The 19,709-nt window shown below is 44.3% G+C and overlaps 1 protein-coding gene across 1 annotated transcript; it reads left to right on the top strand.

Annotated features, from left to right (window-relative positions):
• Positions 1-15,950: 15,950 nt before the first annotated feature.
• KCNF1 (potassium voltage-gated channel modifier subfamily F member 1) lies at positions 15,951-17,436 on the top strand. Its single transcript, XM_075497260.1, has one exon. It carries the CDS (start codon positions 15,973-15,975, stop codon positions 17,434-17,436), a length of 1,464 nt encoding a protein of 487 aa, XP_075353375.1. The 5' UTR covers positions 15,951-15,972.
• The last annotated feature ends 2,273 nt before the right edge of the window (positions 17,437-19,709 follow it).

Here is a 19,709-nt window from a genome sequence, read left to right as displayed (position 1 = left end):
TTACTACTTGCAGACACACACTCACATGGGGTTTGTTTACAAGCTGAAGAAAAGGTTGTTATTCATGCAAAAAAAATTACAAGTAACCATGTGGATAAAAAGTATTAGTGTATGAACATCCTGTTCCTGCTCTTGATTGCTATTAATTCTTGGCTGCTTCTTGCTCATTGCTGGAATAATTTCCCAACTACATAAAAAAAAGGATTCAATGGTACCTGTGTGCATAATTATAATACCGATAGATAATAAGTAGAGATAGTGAATATATTTGAAGAAAACCAGGATCAGCTTGCAAGCAATTTGTGAGCAGGAAAAAGAGCAAATTTACTGCAATAATTTCCTGTATTTAAATTAAGTTGAGAGAAGTCTTTGTAATGAGTTCACGGTAAACAAACAAGGGAATGCCACTTTCTTAGATATTTGAAATATGCAGCAAGTCGACGTGAATTGCTGTTGGGACCCATTTGTGTTTATATTCTGCACTTACAGCCTGCAGAATGTTTACCTGCTTTTTGAAATGCTGATTTGGAAGCTTTGGCATCCTTTGAAAACCAGTTTACTATCATCGGGTAACACGACACAGAATTCTTGTGGCATACAGCAGGATTTTTATTAACTTAAGTAATGACTCAGTTAAAGGACAAAATTTTCCACTGTGTGTGTGCAACAATTACATATTTTATAAGTTTGTTAAAAATCACCCATTTTGATGGAATGTTAGATTTTAGTCCAAAAACCAGCAAGTGCCAACTTCTTCACAGTCAAATTTGGAAAAGAAAAAAACTGAGGAATTAATTTGAATTAGCAGTATTCAAATTGCTAATAGTCAAAGTGTACATTGAGGAATGAATACAGACAGAGTTTTAAATACACTCCAAGCCTGATACACATTATTAAACTGATATGCAGGGGTGGTGGACCATCCTGCTATGGTGCTGCAGAAGAAATCAGTTTCCAGGAGATGAAACTCAGATGTCCCCATAAAAAATAAATTAATATACAAGGTGCTTTAACATATAGAGATGTGTCATGTGTGAGGTGTCTCAAGTTTTGCTCTGGGCTTACAATTATATCATTTGCGTACGTTAAATACTAGATATTAATATTGCAGTGCTGCAGTTTAGGTTGTGGTTGGACCAGAAGAAGGTTTCCTTCTGAAATCCTAATTCTGTTTTTCATTACATGTGTATACTGGCAAAAAATAAATTATTGTCATTGGTGTTTTACAGACTTTCGGCTGCTTTGGAGATCTGAGTCCATGCGTGGTGGATGGATCGGCTTTGTTACAGTTTGATTAATGTAAAGAGCACTTTCATTACACCCCTGGGCTTCCCAAAGGTTTTATTAAGGACATTCTTTCCTTTTGAAAAATGTACGCATGGAGAGCAATTGAAGAGGGTTCAGGCTTAATAAGACGAGAGGGGCTACAGAGAAAACAAAGGCCATAGCTAGCAAAAATCCGTGTGGAGGATGTTGACTTTTTCTCGTGCCCTTGGGCTGTATGTACAGAAAGTATCCTTTTCTCTCACAAATCCCATCTGTCATTTCTAATTTCTAAGAAAAGGTCTGGCAAAGAAACGTGAAGAATCTCGTGAGTGTTAGAATTACTGGTGTTGTACACTGGAAATAGAACCAATAATTTTTTTGACAGAAGAGATTGATGTCAGATAAATGCAGTTCACTGAAATTGAAAGTTGCCAAAATTTGCAATAAAAACACTTAATTGAGATATATCCTCATGTTGAAAGAAACTGTTTTCATAGTGTCAAAATATATTTATCTCTGTAGCTAAAATGTTTAATTGTGGTTTGTCATTTCAATTATTTTTATTTTGGCCTTGTATTACACTGACAGAATTCTATTTATAACACAATATTAGAATGTTTTATTTAGTATATATATTTTATATATATATATTTATATTTTACAGTATATAAACATTTTCACAATGTAAAATTTTAATGTTGCTAAACTAAATATTTGGATGTCCTATATTTAGATTTGACATGCCTTTGCAAGGAAAATTTTAAAATATGGATTACTTTTTTATTCCTCCTGTATCTTAATGAAATGTCAGAATATTAGAAATTCCTAGAAAGTATTCTGTATTCCGTACAGGTCTAGTTAAAATTAATTAATATTAATCAATCCTGTCAAGGAAAAAGTAGACTTCAAGCAAGGAGTGAAGAACAAACAGTAAACGGTCGATTAGTAAATGGTTTGTCACAAGCTCTGAAACAGAAATCTCAAGCAGACCGTGAAGTTGGGGAGCAGGGTCGTAGTTCCCCAGCTACGTGGCATGTTCATATATTTCTTCATGCATATACATTAGGCATTTGTTGCAAAATGTATAGAACATGAAGAGCCTGATTTTGCCTTCAATACACCACCAGTGTAAGAGCAATATGAGAGAAGAATCTAGCAATGTATTTATTATTAATAAATTATTTAGAATATTTGTGATGCTAATGTTACTGTATCCAGCTCTGTTCTCAAATAAGCCTCGCCAACTGCTTTTAAAACCTCATCCATGAGCTGCAAAGCCCATTTCCAAATATAGGTAATTAATTCCCCTACCATTTGGATGCATAAGAACTGATAATTATGTATTCTGGTCACATTTATGGGGATGTTTGCAACTAGCACCTGACTCCAAATGTATTATAGTATCCATGCTTGCTGCAAACTAAAGGAAATCTGAAGAAATTGCTTAGAGATTTGAGCTATTTTTGATAAGACTAGCTGTTTTTCGTAAGACTAGCTAAATACTAGATTATTTAGCATGACTGGGCAAGAATTGAGATTTGAAGAGCAGGAGGCACCATGGTTTCTAGCCTGATCTTTAGTGTAATCACAAACTTTCTGTTGGGATAGGAGTTTTTATGCTCATTTGTGGCACATGTCCCAGTGATTTGTGACAAACTGTAACTGTGGATATCCCGACCAGGTGGGTGGTTAGTCTTTCAGCTGTATGCTCTGTTACTGCGTAGTCTCCCTAACTGTGCACAGAAGCCTAAAGAAAAGATTAGAGAGGACTGAGGAGTTAAAACTGGGGCTAGAGCACACGGGAGATGTTTTCCATTAGGTGAAGCGTTAACACCACTGCTGGCATAGGCAGGGACTCCTTTCTCAAGGTCAACCAAGAGAATTCCCTGTAACTACAGAGCATGGTTGAAATCCTCCCATCCTCAGAACCGGGAGCCCCTGCCTGTCCTGAGATTAACCTGTGTTAATCACAGCAGCGATTTGCAGTGAAGCTTAGCAAAAACGATGAAGTCCTTGTTACTCATCAGGACAGAACAATTGAAAATGCCACAGAAAGGTAATAAAGAAAGATCTCGGCAGTGGCATTTCCCATTCATCACTGAACTTCCTTTCATGTTCTTAGCCTTTTTTTTTTACTGAATGGGGTATCTTGGATTCTGTAACCTCATCTTTGAGGACACTACTAGCACATAAATGAATCTGTGTTGTATGTATCATGTTGTTCGAACGGGCTTATGACTCTACGCTGAGCAAAGTGAATTAGTATGCAAAATGTCAATACAATGTTAAATTAAACAGCACATAGTAATGAAAGGCATTCAATTTGGTAAAGTAAAATGAAATCTTAACTGAGTAGAACCGATTATTTTATAAAACAGAATGGATAAAAGGCTTGACTCACCCATTGTCTAGACAAATCACTTAGAAACATGGGGGTTGGCTTTAGAACCATTCAGATAATGTAAAAGCTTATTTGTAATCTGTTTGCCAAATTAAAAATGTTTTTTGATTTGACTCGTTTGTAAGCTGTTAAGAAATATGATGTGTTGCCAGACCGCTTAAGAAAAGTAGCAAGAAGGTAAACATCTTGCCCAATGGCAGAAAACAGATCCAGAGTAGGGCCAGGAAATTATTTCTGACACGTCATTTGTCCTCCAGAAAATGTAGTTTTGATTGACTTAAAACTCTTGGTAAATTCCACTTGAATTCAGCAAACATTTTTGCTAAGCAAAGCTAAGGAACACAGGAAAAAATGGAGATGCTGAAATCAGTTTTTCAAGGTGGGGTCACAGTGAGGTTTGGACTTGATTTTCAAAGGCAGCGAGAGTAAGAACATGGTCCTCATCACTTCTCAAAGCAGTGATTAGGACACTATGGGAAACCAAGTCTGATTTTCCTCTTTGCCTGATCTACAATGCAAAGGTTTGCTGATAAAAAATGACTTTCATCACCCCAAATTTGCATGCTTTAATGCTTCGACTCAATGCTGACTGTGCAAGCAAGATGCTGGCCAGGGAACACCACCTCCTCCAGTCCCTAACTGCCTTCCTGGCCACAGCAGGACTGCGACCATCACCTCTCGTAGGAGATGGAGGGAGTAAGCCCGAAGAGCCCGCAGGCTGCGGGAGGCAGGCGTCAGCGAGGCGCTCCAGGGCATCATGCCACAACCCTCAGTCCTGCAGGATTTAATGAAGTCAAGTGTCCACAGGACTCCTCCGTGGGTACGGCATGGGTAATTTCATATTTGTGAAGATAGGAACTCTGCCTCTGCTATTGCCTACGCACCTTCCTCTCCTTTGTCCTGTACCACTCATTGAAAGAAGGAAAATTATAACTATACTTACAAGAGCCTGTAAGAATTGCAGGCTCCGCTGAAGCCTGTATTTTCCTCAGTGTTGCAATGTTTTCTAGGATCAATGAAAGTATTTTATTTTTTATTACTGTTTCAGCACACTGATGAAATGTTTTCTGTGTTTTTTTTCTAACTGGTTTTCTTTACAGCTTTTTCACACTAGAAAATATTTCATGTTTTCCTCTGCTTTGAGCACACATATAGGAGTGCTTTTGACCATGTTTACTGTGAATTATTTGATTATATTCCGTATTTTGATTGCCCACAATAAAAATATTAGTTCATATAAAAATCCTTCTATTGTGAAATCATACATGCTACATTGCTACACATGCTCTCCTTTCGAAGAATTAGGAACAATAGCTTGTACAGAGTATTATTAATCACTATTCCAACTCCAAGCACAGTAGAGGGCTGCAGTGTTGGAATTTTTTTAAAGAAAACACATTAAAACACTTTAAAAATCTCTCCCCAAGCAGGCTTAGAAACTGCCTTCATGTCTTGGCTGCCGAAACTTAGCAAACAGTCTGCCCGTTGCCACCTTCCCTCTCTGCTGGCATGGTCTTGGTCTTTCGTTCGAGTCAATTACTGGTAATAATACGATTTGGCAGTGATGTGAATGTTCACCTTTGGGAAGGCCAGCCCAGTCCTTTCAGCAGTGCCACCACCAGGACCCCTCTTGCACTCGCCCTAGTACCGTTTACATCTCTTTGCCAGGACTCCCTCACTCGAGCTGGCGAGGCTGCTCCAGGGACGCTGCCGGGCAGCAGCACCAGTGCGACAGGGGCCTGCAAGAAGTCATATACAGCAAGTCATGATAAAAGTCACCAGTGGGATTACAAAGGCAGGCACTCGGAAGCTGGGAAATGCCAGAGCTGAGGCCACCCATGCAAACTGCATTGGACCACCTTGGGTGGTTTCATGATGATACAGCCCCTAATTACATATGCACATGCAATTTTTTTGACCGTTGCTATACTCAATGCCAGCAGAATCTTAGCTATGCAAGTCTTAATTTTTAAGTCATCGTCTCTGCAACTGTAAGAATTTTTGTCACCTAGTTTTTCTCTTTTCTTTGTACATGGAACAACATTCAAAGGGAGAAATATTAACTTGAAAGCTTTTGATGACAGTATTTAAGAGCAGGATGCAGACTTCCAGTCCTTCCTCAAAACACAGTGACTCTGTAAACAAGACAAAGTCCTTAAAACTTTTACAGCATCTCCAACTCCTATCCTATTCATGACTCACTGATATGCTTAATTTGAAGCCAGCTGTTAGCTGCTTGCAGTGGAGGCTGCATCTTATTTATTTAAAGCCATTTACATTAAATCAGAGATTTGGCTGGTCCCCTGAGTGGTCACTTAAGGCAGGTTTAACTGTATGGGAAAATAGACTCATTAATGTCAAATGGAAAGCAAGGCCAATTAAAATTTACAGCAAGCTATTATCAGTCTCTTAATAAGGAAATATTTATAAGATCTGCTAAAATAAATTGACTGAGTATGTATAAATCTTGAACTTGAAAAAAGAATCAAAGTAACTAAGAGAGGGGAAAATAAACTGGGAACGGACTTGTTTGATCTGAACTAATAGTCGTGGAGAAATATGTAAATATGCTGGAGACAGAGACACATAAAACCAAATTTACAAGGTGAAGTTATCTGGTACAGTCCAGATACCCATCTCAGTTCAGGCATTTCATAACCTCTTGCTTTTGATATGTCAATCTGAAGGAAGTATAATATATTGAGAAAACATCATACAGAACATGGAGATGTGTTTAAAAGTGCAGAGATTCTGTTTCACTCACTTTGCATTTGATGGACCCTTCTTTTCCCATATCAAGGGATTTGACTCAGCTGTTGCCAGAAATAACAGCTGTGAGCAATGAACATAGAATCATAGAATCGTGTAGGTTGGAAAAGACCTTAAGATCATCAAGTCCAACTGTAAACCTAACACTGCCAAGTCCATCACTAAACCAGGTCCCTAAGCACCACATCTACACATCTTTTAAATACCTCCAGGGATGCTGACTCCACCACTCCCCTGGGCAGCCTGTTCCAATGCCTGACAACCCATTTGGTAAAGAAATTTTTCCTCATATCCAATCTAAACCTCCCCTGGCACAACTTGAGGTAATTTCCTCTTATCCTATCACTTGTTACATCGGAGAAGAGACCGACCCCCACCTCTCTACAACCTCCTTTCAGGTAGCTGTAGAGAGCGATAAGGTCTCCCCTCAGCCTCCTTTTCTCCAGGCTAAACAACCCCAGTTCCCTCAGCCGCTCCTCATCAGACTTGTTCTCCAGACCCTTCACCAGCTTCGTTGCCCATCTCTGGACACGCTCCAGCACCTCAAAGTCTCTCTTGTAGTGGGGGGCCCAAAACTGAACACAGTATTCGAGGTGCGGCCTCACCAGTGCCGAGTACAGGGGCACAATTAGACTTCCGGAGGGCGGACTTTGGCCTGTTGAGGAGACTGGTCGAGAGAGTCCCCTGGGAGGCAGCCCTAATGGGCAAAGGAGTCCAGGAAGGCTGGACATTCTTTAAGGAGGAAGTCCTAAAGGCACAAGAGTGGGCTGTCCCCCAGTGCCGAAAGACGAGCCGGCGGGGAAGAAGACCGGCCTGGCTGACTAGAGAGCTCTGGCTCGAGTTCAGGAAAATGAGGAGAGTCTATGACCTCTGGAAGAAGGGGCGGGCAACTCAGGAGGACTACAAAGGTGTAGCAAGGCTGTGCAGGGAGAAAATTAGAAGGGCCAAAGCTGAGCTAGAGCTCAATCTGGCTGCTGCTGTAAAAGACAACAAAAAACACTTCTTCAAATACATTAGCAGCAAAAGGAGAGCTAAGGAGAATCTTCAGCCCCTAGTAGACGGGGGAGGGAACACAGTGACCAAGGATGAGGAAAAGGCTAAGGTACTTAATGCCTTCTTTGCCTCAGTCTTTAATAGCAGGGCCAATTGTTCTCTGGGTACCCAGCCCCTGGAGTTGGAAGATAGGGACGGGGACCAGAATGGAGCCCCCATAATCCAGGGGGAAATGGTGAGTGACCTGCTGCACCACTTAGACACTCACAAGTCTATGGGGCCTGATGAGATCCACCCGAGAATACCAAAGGATCTGGCAGATGTGCTCACCAAGCCCCTTTCCATCATTTACCAGCAGTCCTGGCTAACTGGGGAGGTCCCTGCTGACTGGAGATTAGCAAATGTGATGCCCATCTTCAAGAAGGGCTGGAAGGAGGACCAGGGAACCACAGGCCTGTCAGCCTGACCTCGGTGCCGGGGAAGCTGATGGAGCAGATCATCCTGAGTGCTATCACACGCCATGTAGAGAATAACCAAGGGATCAAGCCCAGCCAGCATGGGTTCAGGAAAGGCAGGTCCTGCTTGACCAACCTGATCTCCTTCTACGACAAGGTGACCCACCTAGTGGATGAAGGAAAGGCTGTGGATGTTGTCTATCTAGACTTCAGTAAAGCCTTTGACACGGTCTCCCACAGCATTCTCCTGGAGAAACTGGCTGCTCATGGCTTGGATGGGTGTACTCTTCGCTGGGTTAAGAACTGGCTGGACGGCCGGGCCCAAAGAGTGGTGGTGAATGGAGTTTACTCCAGTTGGCGGCCGGTCACAAGCGGTGTTCCCCAGGGCTCTGTGTTGGGGCCAGTTCTGTTTAATATCTTTATCAATGATCTGGACGAGGGGATCGAGTGCACCCTCAGTAAGTTTGCAGATGACACCAAGTTGGGTGGGAGTGTTGATGTGCTTGAGGGTAGGAAGGCTCTGCAGAGGGACCTGGACAGGCTGGATGGATGGGCCGAGGTCAATTGTATGAGGTTTAACAAGGCCAAGTGCAAGGTCCTGCACTTGGGCCACAGCAACCCCATGCAACACTACAGGCTTGGGGAAGAGTGGCTGGAAAGCTGCCTGGTGGAAAAGGACCTGGGGGTGTTGGTTGACAGCCACCAGAATATGAGCCAGCAGTGTGCCCAGGTGGCCAAGAAAGCCAATGACATCCAGGCTCGTATCAAAAATAACGTAGCCAGCAGGACTAGGGAAGTGATTGTGCCCCTGTACTCGGCACTGGTGAGGCCGCACCTCGAATACTGTGTTCAGTTTTGGGCCCCCACTACAAGAGAGACATTGAGGTGCTGGAGCAAGTTCAGAGAAGGGCAACGAAGCTGGTGAAGGGTCTGGAGCACAAGTCTGATGAGGAGCGGCTGAGGGAGCTGGGATTGTTTAGCCTGGAGAAAAGGAGGCTGAGGGGAGACCTTATCGCTCTCTACAGCTACCTGAAAGGAGGTTGTAGAGAGGTGGGGGTCGGTCTCTTCTCCGATGTAACAAGTGACAGGACAAGAGGAAATGGCCTCAAATTGTGCCAGGGGAGGTTTAGATTGGATATTAGGAAATTTTCCTTCACTGAGAGGGTTATCAAGCATTGGAACAGGCTGCCCAGGGAAGTGGTTGAGTCGCCATCCCTGGAGGTATTTAAAAGACGTTTGGATGAGGTGCTTAGGGACATGGTGTAGTGGTGGTCTTGGTAGTGTTAGGTTTATGGTTGGACTTGATGATCTTAAAGGTCTTTTCCAACCTATACAATTCTGTGATTCTGTGATTCTGTGACAATCACTTCCCTAGTCCTGCTGGCCACACTATTCCTGACACAAGCCAGGATGCCATTGGCCTTCTTGGCCACCTGGGCACACTGCTGGCTCATGTTCAGCCGGCTGTCGACCAACACCCCCAGGTCCTTTTCCGCCAGGCAGCTTTCCAGCCACTCTTCCCCAAGCCTGTAGCATTGCATGGGGTTGTTCTGGCCCAAGTGCAGGACCTGGCACTTGGCCTTGTTGAATCTCATACAATTGGCCTCGGCCCATTGGTCCAGCCTGTCCAGGTCCCTCTGCAGAGCCTTCCTACCCTCAAGCAGATCAACACTCCCGCCCAACTTGGTGTCCTCTGCAAACTTACTGAGGGTGCACTCGGTCCCCTTGTCCAGGTCATTGATAAAGATATTAAACAAGACTGGCCCCAGTACTGAGCCCTCGGGAACACCACTTGTGACCGGCCGCCAACTGGATTTGACTTCATTCACCACAATTCTTTGGGCCTGGCCGTCCAGCCAGTTCTTTACCCAGCGAAGAGTACACCCATCCAAGCCATGAGCAGCCAGTTTCTCCAGGAGAATGCTGTGGGAAACGGCATCAAAGGCTTTACTAAAGTCTAGGTAGACAACATCCACAGCCTTTCCCTCATCCACTTTTAGTCTCTTTCTATTTAGCTCTCTCTGCCTGGAAGTCTTCAGTATTAAAGAGCAATGAGATTTTGGGACAGCTGGGTAGCATGCTAGGAAAAAGGAGCAAAAGGACAATTTTATTTTCTTAGCATATCCTAGCCACAAACAGGTTTCCTGCAATAGAAGAGGAACAAATGAGCAACTTCAGAAGGAAATGAGTAGCTAAAGCATGTTTCATGCCAAGGCTCAGACTCCCTCCATTAGCTTATGGCTACATACACAAGAGATACATCAGTGCTGAGACCATGAGCTGCTACTATGCACATCAGGAAGGTTTCCTGTTGACAGTGGGTGCCCACAACACACCTCTCCCACACACACCTTGCTGCTACAATCCATGACAACAAGTCATGCACAGTTACCCTTCAGATGCACTGGGGAAGTGCATGGGGTTTGTGCTGCTACGGCAGCGGCCCCACATCCATGCTGGGAACCATAGCGCCCATGGGAATGCAATCCCATGTTTTCTTGCAGAGTGTCAAAACAGCTGGCTTTATTGCAGATCAAGTTATAAGGATAAAAGAAGGTATGATTTGAAAATGGATTTGCAATATTGAGCTACAAAGGATAAAACAGCATATTGCAGTAGCTGGATTAATTTGCAAAAGAGAGTGTGCTGGATCTTCCAGTTGGGTTGTGAGGTTGTCTCGCTAACCACTAGAAGCCACCTTAGATTTGGAAACCCTGAAGAATTCTTACAGCAAAGTCTTTCCCACTCCTCTTACTAAAGCTGGCTGTGCTAAAGTAGTCAGAGTAGCTGCTCTGGAAGCTCTGCTCTTCCTGAAGCCCATGATGATGTCATTCATTGCTTCTCTTTCTTCCAGAATATCTGCCTGCTATTTCTTGTGATTGGCACGAAGTAATTATGTGGTATTTCCTCCACACAGAACCTTGTGCTATCAGCTGCTGAAGCAGTCGCCATGCAGCTGGCTGCAAGTTTTATCCCCACAATACCCCAAGGAAAGGAAGAGGAATAAGATATTTCCATTCCCCATCCTCCTTTAGGTCTCTGATTGACTTTTCTATGGAACATTTTCATCATGTGTTCTTGTCTTCAGTGGCTCTCCATAGTCTGCATCTAGCTGAAAATAAGTTGCGTGTTAGAAGCTGAGATCTCTTGCTGGATCCATCACAGTTCCAGTCTTGTGAGTGTCATTTAAAAACCAAATATGACATAGCAGAAGGAGAAGTGTGTGAGGGGGTTATACTGAGTGGGAACCACCATCCCTCCAAACATTCCTTCTCTTAGCTCTGTGGCCTCTGAGGGCCACACAACAGTGTCCAACATAGAAATCATAGTACCAAAAAAGCAGGTACCCAGTGGCAGCAGGTGACTCAGCACAACTCAGTACGGCCTAGACCAGTTTTACATGTGCCCAAGGATGTTTCTGGGCACTGAGGCCCACTGGCAACGGGTCTCCGTCTAGTCTAGGAAGTCCCTTTAGTCACCAGTACAGGTGGCTGCCTGCAAACTGCCTGTTGGGAATGGTCTTTGATGGCCACGTGATGGCTGGGAAATGTCCATGTTAGCTGATCAATGTGGGTCGGATTCGTGCCAGACGTACTCTAACTGTTTCTGGCTTGGACAATCATAGTCAGGTCCCTAAACGTTCTTGAGCTTGCATGTGCAGACACAGCACTAAACACTTTGTAGAGTCTGGGAGGAGAGAGAGGCCAAAGGTGCCGCCATGGTCCCAGGCACTAAAAGCAGGGCTGTGCTCAGTGCAGGGGGCTGACTACACGGCAGCTTGCTTGTAGAGAGGCTGCCTGACTCCTGCCTCTGCATTAAACACCCGTCTGCACACGGACTCGGATCTGATCTCCCTAGGGTTGGCTCCTAACCCAGTCACACCCCTTCATGCACCACTACTGCCCATAGCTCCGTGGGGAGCAGCTGGGTGCATCAGCCAGGAGGGCAGAGGTGCTGGCTGGGCTTCAGGAGTCCACTATGAGCCAGACTACAGCTCAAGAGGAGCAATCTGTCTTCCCAGACTGGCACAAAGCTGCCCAGTGGTGAAAGTCATCTCCCAAAAAGTGTCAAACAAGGGAGCCAAACCTGCAGCTCCAGCATCCTCCGAGCACTGCTGTCGCTGCCGGTCCCCAGGCGCTGGGCTGTGGGTGCTCTGTGCCACCCACATCCCTCATGCAGAGCCAGGTGCCACTGGGGAGCCATATTTGAGCTCCACCTACGTGTTGTGGACCAAGTCCCACAGGGGTCCGAGGCCCCCTGGGAGATCCCGGGCATCCCTGCTGGGGCTGGGGCTGCCCTTGGCAGGTGGGTGCCCAGCGACCTGGGAGTCCTTCCCTCAGGCTGCAGGGCTTGAGGTCGGGCTGAGTCTCCTGCACCTCCCTGAAGGAGCCAGTCTGAACCACAGCCAAAACTTAACACATCTGTCAGCTCAAATCCACGTGTTGTTCTCTGAGCCAAAGCACTGACACAGAAAGAACCCCTCTCTGTTTCTTATTCGGTCTGTAGGAATTCAATTGCCAGCACGCATCACTTCCAGCAGACACAGAGCACGGCTTGACCTGTTTGCCCAGTCCAGATAAATCAACAGAAGTTTAATTTAGAAGCCCTAATAATCGCAGGAAACTACTCATAAATGAGTTACAGGACAACAATTATCTATCGATATTTTTAGATTAGAGAAGCTCTCTTTTCATGGATGAAAAATGTATTAAATTAGTGAAACAGATTATTTGCTGCACATTATTCATTCCACTCCTGTTGTTTGCTGCTCTGCGATATGTCTGATAAACAACATTCATCAAATAAGCCTGTCTCACTCTTTTCAGCTACAAAAACAAGGTTTTAATTCATTATGATTTTCCCTGACCCTTCTTTGGATCATTTACATTTGTGAAAGTGGATTTAAAATGCTACCAGATCTTTAACATTTGACAGGCACACTGAAAGGTGTAAAGAACTCTGAAAAGGTGCAAGACAAGGGAGAATAAAGCACAAGGATTTTAGCAGCCGCACTAAGTAAAGTCTTTATAAGGACTGATCTGGCATTTCAAAAATAGTTCCTTCCCAACCTTTCGAGAATATGCTGAGATTTATCATTTGAGAGGAGCTGATTTCACCTTTCAGACTGAACAATGTACGTACTAATCCTGTGTGCCTATTTTGTAGGTGTTTGTTCTGTAAAATTACAAGGGGGGAGAAGAACCTTTTTGGAAACGAAGGTGGTGCTTTCTGTGTCGGTCATGCTGGACCATACATTGATTTCTTATCATTACCTGGAGAAAAGCCAAAAGGTCACTGGAATGAATCATTGATCAAAGAGAGTAGGTGTCTGAGATGGTTAAATCTGAGGATTTAAACCTAAAGAACCTGTTTCCCTACACTGATGCAGCCTGACAACGTTTTAAACCTAACTTTTCCATATCTCAGGTTGTTTTGCAAGAACTGGTAGTCAGTAATCCCATCCACATTTTCCCCTGTGCAAGCATGTCACTGCTGTTGGCGTCTTAAAATTTATTGTGCTAAATTCAAGCTAAACCACTCATGTTAGTGGGCAAGGAAGTCCCAGGTGGGTAAATATTTATTGCCAAACCCACAAGACCTAGGGTTTTTCCAGATCTTCAAGGTATTTCTCTTGTCCCAAGAAACTCGCAAGTCTCAGTAAACTTATATATGCCTGGAAAAAAATTCAAGAGACATCTTGTATTACACCCACACTATGCAGTACCCTCAGGAACACATGAAGGTGACACTGGCCTCCAGAGATTAACAGTGTGACTCAGGTGTAGACTACTAGATACTACCCTTTTCCTGGGGCTGTCACTGGATTAAGGTGACCAGCCCTTGCAGTTATTGTTCCTTGCCCTCTGTACTGTTCTGCAGCAAGGATATGAGTGACACAACCCAGGCATTTGAAGATTATGGAGCTGTGGTTCATGCACGGCTTATTCCTCCCTGGGAGGCTGGATGACTGAGTGTTACATTTGCTGGGTGACTGTAGCAGAGCAGCAAGAACCCACTTCCCTTGGCTTCAGTATTTGCATTATAAATTTGTGCATGTATGTGTGTGACAGACAAAGAGAAAGGATTGTGTTCCTCTGTTTCACAGGTTTCTTGCAAGTCTTCCTCTATTATGAATGCACCTCTTCCCTCTCATATTTTCACTCTCCTCAATCATGCAAGAGCTCAAGGACAAGGAAGGTCGTTGGAAGGTCTGGGAAGGGGCTGGATCAGCGATTTGAACTCATGGCTTGTGCACCTCCAAGTGTCATGAACTACCTCCAAGGGGTATTTATAAGGTATGTGAGGCTATGTGCATACTCCATGTCAAGATGAGATCTGGTGCATAAGCTCTTACTAATCCCCCATAAGTTTCTGGCAAGGGAGTGGAAATGGAGCACAGTGTACTTACCAGGGTCCCCTCGCTGGGTGACACAAGCACGAGGACAGCAGGCACATCACAGCTCTCACCTTCCTCCCAGGAGGGACACAAGCCTAGAGAAGCAAACTATTAGTTGGGTTAGCCCCTCTCTCTCCCCTCCACTTAGAAGCTTTTCAGAAGCTGGTAAATGGGAAAAGATCAAAACCTGCTGGTGTAGATCATTCTGCTGTGGCCAGAAACAGTTAACTTATTAACTGTGGGTTTTGCTGGATCAGAGCTCTCAGGACCCACTAAAATGAACTGTATAGTCAGATTTAAGAATTTAAGAGCACAGTGATACGCCTTCCTGCATGTAAGGGTCCGGGGAACAAATGTCCATCAAATCCTGGAATTTGGAGAAAACAAAGTTAAAAGGAAATGCTTGTTATTCACTTCTCCTTGTTAAGTGCTGGATGTAGCACAAAGCACGACTGCTGGTAAGTAGCATTCAGCAAGAAATCATCATAGACATAAATTACTCAAACCCTCATCAGGGTCAGTTGACTGCAGATCAAGAAAACACAGCTAAAACTGAGGACACAGAGCTTTGCAAAACACACACAGAGTGCAGGGAAAGTTTTACTCCACAGCTGCAACGAAAACTTTATGGTCTTTGCTTGGTTCTCAATGGCACCAGTACAAATCTACAGTAACTCGATGTCCTGACAGAGAATTACTCTAGACTTGCTCCAGTCCCGCTGAGAGCAAGATTTATGTTGTGCATTTATTCCAAAACACAGTATTTTTTCCGCTGGCTTCTGCCATCAGAAGAAAATGTTTGCGTGCTTTTCTGCAGCTCTGAATGACTTTATACACGATTATGTTTTATATTTGACTAAAATAAAATGTTTTTAAAATCGTTAACGTGCATGGCGGTACAAAACCACATTATTTTACAGCTAGGCAGCGTATAAATAGCTGAGCTGCTTTCTGTGTAGCTGGTGCTTTGCTGGGTTTCACCAGAAGAGGGTAGAGTTTGGAAAGGACTCCTCGCAGCCTGGGCTCCCTATTGTGTTGGGAAACAGCAAAGGGAAAACAAGCACAAGTTTCTCCTCTGCACGCTTGCACCGACTGACTATGTGCAAGAGTCAGCAGATAAACTCTGGAAGACCTTAAAGTAAAAAGAAAACGGAAAGGGAAACAAAATTCAAAAGCAGCTTTCTAGGGAAATCCGTGGAATCGAAGAGAGAAACCGCAACAGTTTTCTGTGGGCTGACCCTGCCGATTGTCTCTCTGAGAGCTGTCACTCACTGCACGTTGCATTAATCAGAGCACAGGATTTATTTCTCTGCCGTGACTTCCAACCTGTGAATAAATATCACTTTTAGAGAGAGAATGGGACCTGAAAAGACTCTCGAGCACTGAACAGAGGGGTGAGTTTTATTAAATGGTTTCTTCTCTTTCAAATCTGCCGGAGCTTTCTAACATCCTGCTTGCAGGCACAGCAGCCCGATGACTTGTCTTTTCCCTGCAGCTTGTTGCATACCTCAGGAGGCTTTCCTGACCGCAGGTTTATTTCTGTAACCTTTCCCACCACGACTCTGGGTGAGTTTGGTGACATTTGTAATAGAGCTGACTCGGTGCTGATTTGCTTTCATGAGAAATTAAAACCACAAAGCTTTGAAACCAAACAACAGCCTAAAAATCGAGTAAAATCCAGTACAATTAAAATGGCAGGTGACTCTAGGTTTCCAGATGTGGACACTGACAGATCAGAAAAAAATGAAGAAACGGAGATTGTAGTCAATGTCGGTGGTGTAAGGCAGGTGTTCTATGGAGATAACCTGAATCAATACCCAGAAACGCGGCTGGCAGAGCTGATCAACTGTTTATCGGGGGGATATGATAGCATATTCTCCCTCTGTGATGACTATGATCCTGGAAAGAGAGAGTTTTACTTTGACAGAGATCCAGATGCTTTCAAATGCATTATTGACGTGTACTACTTTGGGGAAATTCACATGAAGAAAGGAATATGCCCCATATGTTTCAAGAATGAAATGGAATTTTGGAAAGTGGATCTGAAATTTTTGGATGACTGCTGCAAAACTCATCTAAGTGAAAAAAAGGAGGAACTGGAAGAAATAGCTCGGAGGGTGCAACTGATTCTGGATGACTTGGGAGTAGATGCCTCGGAAAGTCGCTGGAAAAGGTGCCAAAAATACATCTGGAAATTTCTGGAGAAGCCAGAGTCGTCCTACCCAGCTCGAGTGATTGCTGTTCTGTCCTTTCTGTTTATTTTGATCTCCTCCATCGTGATGTGTGTGGGGACCATCCCGGACCTGCAGGTCGTAGATGCGGAGGGGAACCGTATGGAGCACCCGACCTTGGACAGCATAGAGACAGCCTGTATAGGCTGGTTTACCATGGAGTATGTGCTGAGGCTAATCTCCTCTCCCAACAAACTCCACTTTGCCCTGTCTTTCATGAACATTGTCGATGTGCTAGCAATACTTCCTTTCTATGTCAGCCTGACCTTGACCCACTTGGGAGCCAAGCTCATGGAGCTGAGCAACGTCCAGCAGGCTGTCCAGGCGCTGCGCATCATGAGGATCGCGAGGATTTTCAAGCTTGCACGGCATTCCTCAGGGCTCCAGACCCTAACGTATGCCCTGAAACGAAGCTTTAAGGAGCTCGGGCTGCTCCTCATGTACTTAGCTGTTGGAATCTTTGTCTTTTCTGCCCTGGGTTATACCATGGAGCAAAGTCACCCCGAAACTTTATTTAAAAGCATCCCTCAGTCATTTTGGTGGGCAATCATTACCATGACCACAGTTGGATATGGAGACATATACCCTAAAACAACACTAGGAAAACTGAATGCTGCCATCAGTTTTCTTTGTGGGGTGATAGCGATCGCCCTTCCCATCCATCCCATCATTAACAACTTTGTCAGGTATTATAACAAACAGAGAGTTTTAGAAACAGCTGCCAAGCACGAATTGGAGCTGATGGAGCTAAACTCAGCCGAGGGGAAAGCCGCAAGCTCCAAAAGTGAACTAGAGAGTCTTGCGAGGGAAGGCAAAGAGGGTCCTTTTTATAGCAGCCGGCTAAAAGTCTCCCACAGTGACACCTTTATTCATCTCCTGTCAGAAGAGAAACACTATAGGACCAGGCTTCAAAGCTGCAAATAAACTGTGAGCTGTTGTCAGCGCTAAGCTATAGATCGGGACAACCTGACAATCAACTATTGAAAAGACTCGCGGGATCTGTCAGAGTTGGGAGGGAGCACTGCTTTGCTTTTCCAACGCGAATATAAATTAAGCCCATGGTGTCTCCATCAACAGTTGGTAAGACTTTGCCATTAATACCCAAAATAAAATAGTAGGACTCCATTGAGATCAGACTGCTTATAATGAGTGCATTCCGAAAAAAACATTTGTAACCATTTTAGAGACTGAAAAGTCCTTCCTGATCGGTAAATGTTCGATGACCTGAATGTGCAGCATTGCCACATCAGAACTCTGTACCTGTGACAATAAAGAGCAGCATCACACAGACTGTGTCTTCCAGGGTGTCTTCAATGCCTTTGCAGCTAGGAGAACTGCTCCTTAAAAAATTAAAGCAGGCTCTCACTCGTGTTAGATTCACGTTTACAGCAAAATGTTACAAGCAGTTTCAGCCTAGAGATACTGAAAGCATGAGCATATACCCTGTGCAGAATATTAGAGTCAACGAATGGTTTCGTTTTTGTAAAATGTAATTTGGGGTCAACTTTTTGGATAGGTATCTGTTCTGCTTTCCAGAAAAAATGTAATTTTTAATGGGACATGAAGCTATTTTTTGGGCAGAGATGTAGAACAGAATCAATGTATTTTAAGGAGCAAATTTAAGAAATATTTGTTCTAGCTTTTAATTTCAACATAATAATTTATATATGCAGGGATCTTTCAGGAAGGTTTATAATCAAGTAATTTTTAAAACTGTAAGTTAACTCACAGTATTTTTAATTCACTATTAAAGCAAGAGAAGTTTATAAGGGAGTGAAATTGAGTTCTTCTAAATAAGAAATAACTCTTTGAAAGTAACTGTAGAGAAAGTTTCAATAAAAATAGTATAATCTCCAACTGATATATGGTAAAAATATCTATCTGAATGAACATATTACTAGGTTATTTTTTTTAAAAAAAGCACATCCACCCCTACAATAACTTCATGGTTTTGTAAATGTTAGTTTACAGAGGTAGTAGGCACTAATCAGTATCTTATTCATTAATCAGCATATTAATCAACACCAGTGTGTAGCTACTATCCTTTCCAAAAGCAAGTGCCATCTACGTGAGCATTCATTTGGCTCATGTAACAACTGCAATATATGGGTCTGGTCTCTACCAGAGAAACCCGTTGAAACTAGGAGTTATGCCAGCTCAAAGGGGAGGGGAGAACTGGCACACAGATGTATTTACATACGTTAAAAAGTAATATCCCAAATGATTAAAGGGCTAGACTAGCTGTCCTTATTTGTTCCCTTTTGTGCTGAGCAGCCCCTCACCCGGACGAAATGCAGCAGCATGAGCCATGACCCATCCCCGGGCACCTTGTGCCTGAGACCCCCACGCAGGTCCTTGGGAATTTTTTCCTGGGACGTGGGCAAGCGATGGGGCTGTGGCATCCACCCCACAGGAGCAGCGACTAGAGGGGCACAGAGCCACGGGGTCAGCTCTGTACTCTCTCCTGGCACCTTGTTTGCCCCTGGCCCCTGGCAAAGGGGTATGTGTCCGCTGGTGGGAAGTGCCCTGTCCTGCTGGGAGCAGGGAGCAGTGGTGGTGTGTAGGGGCTGGGCAGATATGCGGAGATGGGCAGCCGCTCCGCAGGAACACTGCCCGATCTGCAGGTGTCCTGACATGGAAACAAGCCCTTTCCCAGCACTACTCCTCACACCCCAAGTTGTTCACCTCCAGGGACACCTACTCTGTATCTCCGTGCCCCAGCCCCGTGCCAGACCTACCATCCTCTTTCCAACCCCGTTACCATGTCCGGCCTTACATACGCCATCAAGTAAGATAATTCAAAGTGACCTCTAAACTTTTCTGTACCAGAATCCTTCCACCCAAATGTCCCAAATTCTCTCCTGCCTAAAGCCAACAGCCCATCCAAGTGGCTTCCTTCGCCCCCATCATCCCCTCCACATCCCAGCTCCCAGCTCTCAGCCTCTAGACCTGCTCTGCCAATCCTTCTCATCTGCTGAGACCTGTTCCTTGCTTGCCATCAGCCTCAGCTCTGCTCCCGCTGGCTGCCGGCCAGGACTATAGCTGGCTCTCAGCAAAGGGACAGGATCCTGCCCCTTGCACTGCTGAGGACTTCCAGGACACAAGCGTGGGCTGCAGCCATCAAAAATCAACTCGGGTGGGATGCTGAGGGTGGGAGAAGAGGAAAAGTAACAAAGCTGTGCCAGTCCCAGCCATGC

This window comes from Mycteria americana, chromosome 3 (genome assembly GCF_035582795.1).
Source record: "Mycteria americana isolate JAX WOST 10 ecotype Jacksonville Zoo and Gardens chromosome 3, USCA_MyAme_1.0, whole genome shotgun sequence".
Classification (NCBI taxonomy): domain Eukaryota; kingdom Metazoa; phylum Chordata; class Aves; order Ciconiiformes; family Ciconiidae; genus Mycteria; species Mycteria americana.
Note: the sequence above shows the minus strand (reverse complement) of the source record. Positions and strands in the feature narration are given on the sequence as shown.

Bases quoted from the DNA above. Each gene is read 5' to 3' on its own strand.
- KCNF1 (XM_075497260.1), top strand. From the start codon at position 15,973: ATGGCAGGTGACTCTAGGTTTCCAGATGTGGACACTGACAGATCAGAA.